Consider the following 12,021-nt stretch of genomic DNA (forward strand, 5'->3'; position numbering starts at 1 on the left):
TCGCGATAATTGTTGCAGAAGCACGTATAAAATATAAAATTGGTATATGGGATGCAGGCAGCTGCGGCAGCGCGTGCAGCCGAACATGACTCTTTATACAAAATCGGCGAATTTGTATGCATTGAGTACATCCGTCAGAAGGACTTTACGGACTGACTCGCACAACTTTGCAGTCTTAATTTTTAATAACTCGGAACTGCTTGGACCTCGGAGCCGATTTTTCCTCCGTCGATGAAATTGAGATTCGCAAAATTTCCATTTCATAATCCCGGGCTCGCGAGAGATTTTGTGGAGAGCTTGTGTGAAAACAAACAAAACAAAACAAAAAAAAAAAAAAAAATAAAGGTTTCACGCGAGAATTTGCAACACGAATAAAAATCATTGTTATGCAGTGTTTATTTGAACAACGTTTTCCGACGAAATTGTTGCAACGATGGTCCGATTACGTTTTTCGTTCACGAGTGCAACCGAATATCCACCGAAATATTATGGGATGAACGTGCTCTTTTGGCGCAGCAATTGAAATGCGCTGCGCGAAACGCGTCGCGAGGGAAACTATGTATACGTGCGTCTCGTGATGATGGAGCGTCATTTCGGCGGCTTTATTGTACTACACAAATCGTAAAACCGTTTTAGAGATTTGCGAGCAAAAACGTTTGTGGCATGGTAATAAATTGTGAGAGGAAGAGGAGGAAGAAGAGAAGGAGGAGGAGGGTATCGAGAGAGAGGGCATTTAAAATCAAATGATGCAGCTGGAGCAATTCGCGTTTTACGGTCGATATGAATCCGTTTCCCGGATCTCGGGGACACAAATCTTTTACAAACGGAAGCGTTTATCGTTGCTCTATTATCTCATCCGTATAGTCGTAATAAATGCTTTCGAGAGATAGCCATGTAGAGTAGATTATTATTGGCAAAACGGGATAAGGAAGCGTGTCCATCCAAGTCGTTGAATTATAGAGATATCGTCTCCACGAGGCAAATGGCAAATGTGAATTTCTTGGAAACTTTATCTTGCTTGGCGCATTCAAGATAAATTTAAGTAACATTTGCATGCGTACAGTTTATGTATAATTCTACCGCCCCGCGGGCAGTTAGCTCAATCTGTTTTGAACGCTCGAATATTGCATTTCTATTATTAGAGGATCAAATATTGGGCTTGAAATATTTCGTAAATTACGCTATGAGAATCTTGCATTTCTTCTGAAAAGCAGAAATTGAATAACATTGAACGCTAAAATTGCTAACAAATAAGTTAAAATTTGAAAGAATTAGTTCTGTTTCTTTCCATAAGAGTCCACTCATACAGCATAGAAAGATTGCAAAAACATTGCAGAAATATTTCATTGCAAAAATAGTACAACGTCCATTTTTAAAAATATTATAATAGAATATTGCGACAATATTACAATACAATGGAGGAAAGTCGCCCATACTGGTCTATCTCCTTCTAAAGCAGCGTCCCCATATTTTTTAAGAGACTAAACGCTATATTAATACTGATAAAAATATCATCTACTTAGATGATTAGAAATAAAACCCCACAGTTCATACATTCATGGCTTTTTTCTATAAGTACATTACAAAATCTGTTAAAAACAAATTTTTGAAAAATAAAAATAAATTTGTATGATTGTTTATTTTTATGTAAATTACATAGTTGAAACAATAGTCAATATATACTCATTGTTAATATTAGATCATAGATATATTATAGATAATATTAGAATCTTACATGTTTGTAGTTTTCTAAAACTGTTTTGCTTATATTTTTCTCTTTCATATTTTCCTCATAATGCGGCGGTTTAAAATATAAAATTGTTGTGCATCGTAAAGCGAAGCACTTTTCCGTGAGTACAGACAATAAATACGAAATCTTCAATTACGATATTGACAGATGTTTCGTGAATTTTTCACATTTTCTTTCAATGCCTTAGGGTAGGAAAAATAGCGACAAATTTACGTATATATCGTAGGTAAATAGTTATTTTAGGAAAAAGGCTTTTAACTAGACAACTGCTATCTGCCTGGTCAAATGGTTTTCGCCCCTTTATTTTTGTATTCAAATGCTATTTTTCTTAGAAATGCTATTTAACTGAACCATTGTTAGGCAAGCGGTATTCAGCGAAGCATGCATTGAACAATTACTTTTTACAATTAATCTTCTTTCTACCTTTATCTTTCTAATTACCTTCAGAATTCTTTTTCTTTTACCTTTAAATTTGCCTGGTGTTGCAAAGTATATGTGGACAACGGGAGGGTTTCCGTCCTTCCCTGTTCGAACTTTCCCACCATGTTCCGCTTTATATTGTAAAATAAAATTGATTTCTATTTCTTTAAAAAGCGTCCAGGTAAATGCTATTTACCTTGGAAAATAGCATTTGAACACAAATATGATTAATAATAAAAGTCATTTGACCATCAAGCAGATAACATTTGTCTAGCCAAAAGCTTTTGCTAAAATAACCATTTTGCCTACGACATACGCATTAATAAGATGTCAAAAGAATTTATAAAGTAAAAAGATTCAACTTTAGCCCCTTAATTTTATAAACTTTGTTGTTTAATACATAAAACATATTTTGTCACTTTGTTTACCAATTTATTTTATAATTAACTCTTTCATGACGGGGCCATGTCTAAATTCTACCTAGAGTGCTAGTTTTTGGGTCCAATTTCTCAAAGATTCTTTTGGGATTATATTATAAAAACATTAATTATTACAAAATAGTATTATAAAAACTATATTATCTTCTGTGTTATAGAAGACAATTTCTAGTTTGCTTCTTAAGTTTTTATTTTTAGCTTTTGTTTAAAAAATATTATCTAAAAACAAAATAGGATGCCAGTATTGGCTACTTTCCCCTATGCTTAGTATTTTTGATAACATTTTGATAACATCGTAATTATTACCGCATTATAACACATAGTGGCGTGCAAAGTTTCCGGCCAGTGACATTTTGTACTCTAATTTATTAAAAAACAGCTTAATAAAATTTTCATAATTACCAGGTATGTGAGTATAAAATATAATTAACGAAATAATATAGTAAGACAATGATAATTATAAAAATTTTATTAGGCTGTTTTTTTAATAAATTAGAGTACACTGTTAAAACTCGGCAGCAGAATTTAATGAAATGTAACGGAAGCAAATTTCAAGCAGGTATATTAAAAAAACATTTAATGTACATTTAATGTAAATTTGATGTTGTCAAAAGTGCACTAAGAGTGCACTAATTTCATGCACATGATTTTCACTTATTGATACATTAAATTTAATGTGTAACTTAAAAATACATTAAGTTTTATGACATTTTTAACAGTGTACAAAATGTCATTGGCCGGAAACTTTTGCACGTCACTGTATATAACTTTCAAAATCATGTGTCTCTGAATTAATTTTTACATAGAAGAAAACATTTTACTAAAATACTAGTATATCTCATTTACATTTGTCTTCGAATTTTGGGGACTCGCTCCTTCAAGAAATCATTTCATCAAAATGTGAACGAAAAAATCTTATAATGCTGCAGTCTTTTATTCTATATCGTGTGGTTTCTTAATTATGAGATTTAGAGCTCTGACATGTCTATTCGATTGTAGTGGCGCGTACTGTTCGCGGGTAAGGCATAAGACATCATTTTTCACTAAACATTTTTGAAACGTTGCTGCAACATTGCTGAAGTAACAATAAAGTAAAAATAAAAAAAAATGTTTATAATGTCTCTGCAACATTGTGCAATCTTGCAGCAATGTTGCCGCAAGCTTCTGTACTGCACGTACATATAAGGCACACGAGATAGATGAATGAAGAAAATCGATGTGCTATTTCCTAAATTTAATTTACCTTGACGAAGGTTGCTGATAACCGGGATCCAACAACGATGTTTCCGTATTGTCCTTCGTTGCGCTCTCGAGACTGCTCTGCCTCCTTGAGTCCTGGTCCTCGGACTTGTCGTCCTGAATTGGCTTCAGGAAGGATTCCCGGTCGCCCTCGGTACTCTCGTCCTTAGAGTTCCGCCGCGGGTCATGTTGGCGAGATGACGCGAGAGGTAAGTTATCTGCACTGCGAACCTTACGACACAATTTGGACGTGGACCCGTGGCGTCGCAGAAATTCCTGAAACCACAAGGCGTCGAACGCGTTCAGAGGACCGCGACTAAAACGATGCCCTTTTCTTTTTTCTTAAATAGCAGAATCAGACTTGTCATGGACATTGTTGCACGTTGTGCGCCATTTAGTGTAAGTTGTACGTTGCGAGTGTAACGTGATAACATAAGACAGTGACTCATATGTATAGAACGAGGAAGGAGTATAACGTTCGAATTAAAAAGAGTACGATGTTCCCTTGAGCGAAATATATAGATGTTTATCGCGGTGTTGTAAAATGCTTGTACCGTGCTCGTTCCTCCTTCGTGCACGGGCTACTACACTTTCGATCTTCGAAATACGGATTAAAAACCTCGAGCGGCGACGTGGTATTCGTTCCGGTGTGTATACTTTTTTTGCGGGACGATCGATTTTACGTCAAGAACGACGCAACGAGGCGAGCTCGGGCTGATCAACCCGTGAACCCTGGAGGCCGTCTCGAAATCACCAGGAGTAATGCGGTGTAGCGATACATATATATAACGGGGAAGAGGAGGCACCGCGGTATTAATTTATACATTTGCCTCGTAAATTTGTAATTTGTCAGAAATTGGGCACGTGATTGATTATCCGGACAATTTAGTCTGTCAATTCCGCGTGCTCTTGCAAAGAATACAATACGCTGAATGCAGCAAATCGCGTGTGCAATATCGACCTTGAAGAACACCAAGCAGAGTCTTGTATTATTAATGGTATTACTGGTGCCAGTATTGTGCCAATTGCGAGCCAATTGTCGTTAGTAGTTTCGTGCTAATCGCGACGGCGGTGTGTCACGACGTAACGTAAATACAATGTAAATGTAAAAAGATATATATATATATATACACACAGGGTTTTCATTAATGGTGGTCCTCACGTTTTACCATAGGAGCACGCATTTCGAATATAATGATGTTAAAAATACATATCCGTCGGTAAATCATGCTCCTATGGTAAAAAGTGGGTACAACCATTAATGAACACCCTGTATATGTGTGTGCGCGCGCGCGTGTGTGTGTGTGTGTGTGTGTGTGTGTGTGTGTGTGTAACACACAAAGTGTGTACGACAAATATACAATAGACACACATCCAGTGCCGACTTTGAATGAGAGAAACGGAATTTGGAAATGTTAATACACACATGCGGCGAAAATGAATTTGTCCATTTCCTTACAAGTAATCCACGAACATATCGATCATCTGGTGCACTACACTTCGCCACAGACTACCTTGAACTTTGACGTTTGAGGTATCTCTTTCGCACGAACTCTTTCGTGTTCATTATTTATTGAAATAACTGTCGCACTGAGGGATATGGTTATTCCCTTCGACTTGGTTGCGTTACGTTAACAATATATGCCGAAACGCGCGATCTGAAACTATAACAATCGTGTAACAATCGTGTAGAGCGGGGAGGGCGCGCGCGTCGACGCGCGATCGTGTTCGACGCTAAAGCGCCCGAGAAGAAGTTTCAACTTTTCGGGGGGCAATTCGTCGCGATTAATTATTCGCAAGATAATCAATTATCGAACAATCGCGACAATCGTCTCGCAAAAGAAGAACGCAGGTTGAAGTTAACGAATTCCTGCTTCTTCTTTGTTTCGTTTAATGATTACTCTCTCTTTTTTTTTCGTGTAACTGGAATATACTGAAACGGAATATGCGAAAGTTTGCAACGCGGCCGTTATCTACCTCAGCAGGGCTAGAATAACTAAATCTTCAATTTCCACAAGGATAAGAGACACGACGCGTTGCTCGACGATCCTACGCTACTCTAATGATGTTATTAAAATTCAGCTTCGAGGCATGTATATAACACAAGTTTAACCAGTCTACGTTATCTCTTAATTCTCCGAAATTCTCACGTCTTTTCTTGTCATTTAGATTATTACAAATTAAATCGCAAAATATCTGATTGAAACTAAATTTTAGGGAACTAAATATACCGAGTTGTTGAAAAATATCTTCTTTGTAACATATCTTATTCTCAATAAAATCTTAAATATGCAATGATAGGAAAAAATTGAGATTCCACAGAAACATTTATTTAAAGTATGTAATGATATTATTTGAAAGTAGTAACTATGTATAATAAATTTTAAAAAATGCAAAAATAATATTTAACATTTAATGTATTTACTTGAAGTAAAATATTTTACATTTTGATATGTCACGGGGATAAATAAGTTTTCCCTATTTCCTATTTCTTAAGAGTACAAAATAAAAAATACTAAAATAAAAAGTAGCATATATTTCTCATGGATATGTAAATGTAACTTAATTTTTGTAAACATGATTTACATATTTTAAAATAAATTGACTTGTTATATTGATTATCTGATTATGTGACAAAAAATATGATTTACATTTCCATGAAATATGTGCTATTTCTTATTTTAGTCTTACTATTTTCTATTTTGTATTATTAAAAAAAGAAAATAGCAAACAAGCAACAGAAAATATAAAAAATAAATTATTCATGACTAATCCAATTGTAAAATGAAATAAATTTATTTCAAGTAAATGAATAAAGGAGAAAGTGGTATTATGGTATTATGAGCATCCGTATTATCTCCGTTGTTAGATGACGAATTGCTAGTAATTGTTTGTGGAACAATTTTTTAAAAATCTGTTTTAGCTCATACTATCAACCCTGTTCCACTTCGATTCATTATGCAGTGTCACATTTTTATAAATTATTTCCTAAGTAATAATATAATTCGTAACTTTGAGTCTAGAATCTATTAAGTAACATTTTGATGAAAATAATTGTTAAATTTCCATGTAAAATATTGATTATTAGCAAAATTATTGAATAAAATGTAAATGGGTGCCTATAATACCACTGTTAAATATTATTTACTTTTTTTTATATTTACTACACAAAATACCTTACAAATAATTTTTTATACACACATCCTTTAAATAAACGTTTCTATTACTAACGCGTTTTTGAATGTTAAAATTATAAATAAATAATACTGTTAACACTCTCTAACGTATAACTCGGCTTTGACGCTCGGTTAATTACTTTTATCTCTATTTCTGTGTGTGTTACTCTATTATTTTCTCTTTCAATCAACTATTTGCCTCGGTATACCGCAAATATGCAAATACGTATGCAATATGTCGTATTGCCCGTGTACGTGTCGCGTTAGAATATGAATCAGCTCAAATTGGATTCGCCACACGTATCCAAATTTCGAGAATTACATTTTACTTCTCAATCGAGCGAGCGTTAATCAAGGCATAGACACATTTGTGGCGGAGAATCGTGGTAGGTCTCGTACCGTGTAATTAGGCCTGAACGCTATCCTTGGAACCCGCCCGCCGATTCCACTGATTTCCGATTTCAGTCTTCTCGATTGCTATTATCGGAAACTGGCCGCACTGGTTACGCGCGCGGCCGCTACCGCGACGAGCTTTGCGTCCGGGGGAAGGTCGCGGCGAAATCACCGGCCAGTAGATCGATCGGCGGGTTCGAGGACGCGGCTGTCCACCTCACGTAATCCATCGATCTCTCTGCGTGGATTTTTCCCGGCACGATTACTTACCTGCGATAGGAAGCCGGCCACGTCGATGGCACTGTTGACGCGCGGCCTCGAGGTTCTCGGCCAGCCTAAAGCTCCGCCGCTGTCTAAGGAGTCCACGTGATGGCTCGACCAGTGCAGATGCTGGAAATTTTAGTCGTTTCTGATCACGTTATCGGCACGCAGGGGGGCAGGGGGGAATGGGGGGGAAAGAAGCGCGATCGACGGCGGTGATTATTGCAGTCGAGGCGCGGCCTCTCGAGAAGCGTGACGTTTTAATGCACGTGGGAACTACGTGATAAGAAAAGTTGAGAGGCCGACCCGGGGCGAGCGAATGAGGGTGCCGTGAACAAAATTGCAGAGACGAGAGTGAATTGCGCGGATGCGCCGGAGGTCGCCGCGATTCCTCCCCTGCTCTCTCTCTCTCGTAAATCTCTTTGCGAATTGCCAGGTCAGAGCACATGGAATGGATAGAAGAGTGCTTAGCCCTTCCGTAACAATTTCTTTACACTGTTCTTCGAACAAGAACATCGAATTCCCACGATTCCTTCTCGAAGAGAGAAGACACGTCAGATCGAGTTTTATTTTTAAAGCAAAATTGCTTTTACATTCAATAAAAATTAAATATTTATAATCCAAAGCTTGATTCTCTTTAAAATATTCAACGTTACGTTTCAAGAGGGACGTATCGGTATCAAGAAAAAAAAAAAAAAAAAAAAATACTGAGCTAAAAACTCGCTCGTTTCAATTTCAGCGAGACAAATCTCAATTCAAAGTCCGCTACGTCCAATTTATTTTAACATTAGTAGCTTCTAACGCCTTTCGCGAAGGGCACGACAGGATTTTTAAACGTGTTGAAGGAAGCGCGGTTCTTCTGGCGCAAACGTGATGATGATTATAATATGAAAATGTCGCGTTTTTCCTTCTTTATCCAGGGAAAAGAAACGCGGTTTACCGCAGCATAAATGACACAACAGATTTCGTAACGTAGCACCTTCATCCCACTGCCCCTTTCTTAATTACGTTCTACGTCTTTCGAAAACAAACTGGGTCAAGAGCACGTCTCTAGATTTTGCAATCTACGTCGCTAAAGTGTACTTTATCTATATCGACCGGCTTGAGGGAGGAGAATTTAAACCATCGAGGGGGAGTAGATGCTAGGTGTTAACGACGTACAAAACGCGTCTCTCCGATTCTCGCTGGTAAATACGGGCATCGCGGTCGTTTCCACAAAGACGCGGACCACGAGATAATACTTACACGTCAAAGTTCATCGTGTGTTCGGGAATTGGCTAAACGCTTATCAAATTTGGAGGCGATTCGAGAATCGACTCGGACGAAATGGTGATTTCCATAAAACGACGACGAAGATATTAATTTTACCTTGCGGATATACTCGTACGTACGTTTCTTTTTTTTTTTTTTATGTAAGGCTAAGTAGGATAGTTAAGGATTTTGGGTAAATGGCACGAGACGATCCCGCGAGTTTCGCTATAACGCGACACCGAACGATTCGGTGTAAAACTCCTATAGCGAATCGAAAAATAGAATATTTTTCGGTATCATTTATTCGTCTGAAACTTTGATTTAAGGAGATAAATAAATAATGTGTTTCTGGTTTAAAAATATGTATTTTACTAAAAAAAAAAAAAAAAAAAAATAGAATATGAACGATTATAAATAAATAATAACAGCATTCTAAACAAATGCGCGTGTTTGCATTAATTTAGAACGTCAGGTAGCTACGATTTAGTTTCGATAAGCTATATGGAATCAAAAAGTGAGCAGTTTTTTAATAATTTTTATTTTTGGATCGTGAAAAGAATTTTATTTTTCGCGAAGTTATGCACATTTGAATTTAAAAATTGCGATTCTGCCAAAAAGATTTCTTTTCTTTTTTGTTAGGTGTGACTTGGAGAATACAAATTGAAAATCGGACAAAGTCTGCGCGAATTGATGCCGATTGTTATTAAAATCATTGTTTCAAAATGTCAATGTTTGAGTTATCGCGGCACTTTGTCAATGTAATTTTGCATTTTACTTTTTTAAACAAATCTACATATTTTTAAAACAAAAACACGTTACACATCTACTCCATTAAATCAAAGTTTTACTTATGTCGAATGAGAGATAATGAAAAGTATCCTATTTTTTGATTCAAGATTCTATAATATCTTAAAGAGTATAAAACTTCAACAACTAAATATAAAAAAACAAAAAAAAAAGATTTTCACCGATTTTAATCGGCGTATAGCCGCGAATCTGTGTCATTCGTCCAATTTCTCGTAAGACCTTTCTAAATTAAAGTGACTCGCGGAAAGCGTTTAAATAAACTGAACGCTTCATTCAAATATCGTATTAGGTTAATATCTTTCTTCCGATTAAAAGTAAAATATGTTCAATTGAAAAAATGCGAATCTTTAAAAGGGGTTTGCCGTAAAAAAAAAGAAATTCCGCGAAACACTGCCCTTTTCTCGCCGACCGTGCCAATCGCGTTAGCGGCTCCGGCCATTCCTTGGTTCTCCGTCAAAAAATATTTTTGGAGCACGCTTTCGTCCGAATTTTCGCATCGCCAGTTTGACAGCGTGAATCGCGCTGTCGTATCGCGGAAGCAAAGAACAAAAAAATTCTCCGCCCGAAAGAAACGCTCGGCAGCCGGTGGTTCCTCACCAAACGTGTTCCACATCATTCGTTTTCTCTTACTGGCGCGAATTTTTCCGCGCGATACGACGCGCTGCTCCGGCTCTACTACTTGTAAGCGTTTCGGGTAAGCTAAGCGTCTTCGTGGCTCGGTAATCGGCTCGATGAAAAGCGTTGGTATGCACTGTGCAAGGCGTCGCCTTAATGCTGAACGGTGATCACTTCTTTTTAGCTTGCCATTAGTGCGAGGAGGTGCAATGTTCGAAGCTGATCCAACGATCAAGCTCATCCTCTGCGGCACTCAAGCGAACTCTTGTTCGGGTTTCGATAAGAGTGCCATTGATCTCCATCTTAGAGACAAGCGTGAAACAATGAACGAAAGATACATGTTGTTCCTTTACACGTGACGACAAGACAACAATTGAACACGGTGTATAACGATAACACAAATGGCACGAAACAACATCGTGAACAATATCTCAAAAGACGATGCAGTAAAGTAAGTAGCAGTGCCCTACCTCGTTGCACCAACAGCAGTGACGTTTCGCGCGTAATTGCTAATTACACGACTCAAGCGGCCGCAAATATAAACTCCTGTGCATAAAAGTCTTCGGTATTGTGCTAGAAGAGTGCCGTGAATATTTTAGAGAGGTAATAAACTAAGGTGGGACTGAGTTTTCAAGCGGCTCGAAGCGATTGAGAGGCGGTGATTTGCTTTCAAACCAAGCTGCTGGAAGTGTCATTGAAAAGGGGGGATTTCGTTGAAAATAAATCGATCGGACGGAGATCCGGAACGAAACAACGATGTCCTTCTTCGTGCGATGAGCTAAGGTCGCCGCGCTCTTTTTTTTAAATTTCTAACGCTGCCGATAACGTCGCGGCGTTATCCGGTTAGTAGTTGCGCGTGTGACAATTCGATACGTCATCGTTCGTGCACCCACAGAAAAGATTTCTGGATTCAATGCCATTGCTCTTCTATGTATCATCAAATAAGATTGATATGGGAACTATCGTAATTATTGCTGGGAGAAGAATATTTTTTATTCTTAAATGGAAAGTTCCCAACTCCAAGATAATCTTGGTGTTGTCCCATAATTTGATCAGACATAATCAATTTTGTCTGGTAGATTTAGATTAGATAAAGGAAATTTGTAACGAATCTTATAATATTCTTGATTCAACGATAGATCGATCTAAAGAAAATTTGATGAATTTTCTTTCTAACAAAATACCACAAATATTCACAAAGAGAGCTCGTTTCGTAGGTACCCAAAATACCTCGTTTCACAGTAAAAAAAAAAAGTTTATAAGGATTCGCTGTACGCGTAGGCGACTTGGGCAAAAAGCTTATACTGAGCTTTCCGCGATTTATTACATCATATGGGAATCTTTCTCACGAGAGAGACCTTTTTCCCCGTGTCGATAGTATGCCTGCGATTCATCATCAAGCAAATTCTTATTCTATTATAAATGCAAGAATATGTAAGTTAAAATTTTTACGTGTTACCTTTGTTTCAAAATAACAACTCAATCTTATTTAATTCGATGGAGAAGAATAGGAGTTATGGGAATCTTAATATCGCTTGATTTTTATATTGCATAGGGTTGCAATGAGATTAAGTACGTCAAGAATGATTTTAGTTCTGTTATTAGAAATCCTTTCTGACAGGGTGTGTACGTCGCGATAATACGACGAGATGAATCACCGTGTTTGCATCTG

The 12,021-nt window shown here is 37.2% G+C and overlaps 1 protein-coding gene across 11 annotated transcripts in view; it reads right to left on the minus strand.

Moving 5' to 3' along the window:
- The window catches only part of LOC105203432, a 186,246-nt gene that overhangs the window by 22,561 nt on the left and 151,664 nt on the right, over positions 1–12,021 (minus strand). For 10 of the 11 annotated variants that reach the window (XM_039448097.1, XM_039448094.1, XM_039448100.1 and 7 more), the window contains 2 exons: positions 7,686–7,805; positions 3,851–4,122 (listed from right to left, as the gene is read on the minus strand). In XM_039448097.1, the coding sequence (XP_039304031.1) occupies positions 3,851–4,122; positions 7,686–7,805 (392 nt within the window). The remainder of the gene's footprint in view (positions 1–3,850; positions 4,123–7,685; positions 7,806–12,021) is intronic. The other variant, XM_039448102.1, reaches the window with a different exon arrangement.

The sequence above is a fragment of the Solenopsis invicta genome, chromosome 4, assembly GCF_016802725.1.
Source record: "Solenopsis invicta isolate M01_SB chromosome 4, UNIL_Sinv_3.0, whole genome shotgun sequence".
NCBI lineage: Eukaryota > Metazoa > Arthropoda > Insecta > Hymenoptera > Formicidae > Solenopsis > Solenopsis invicta.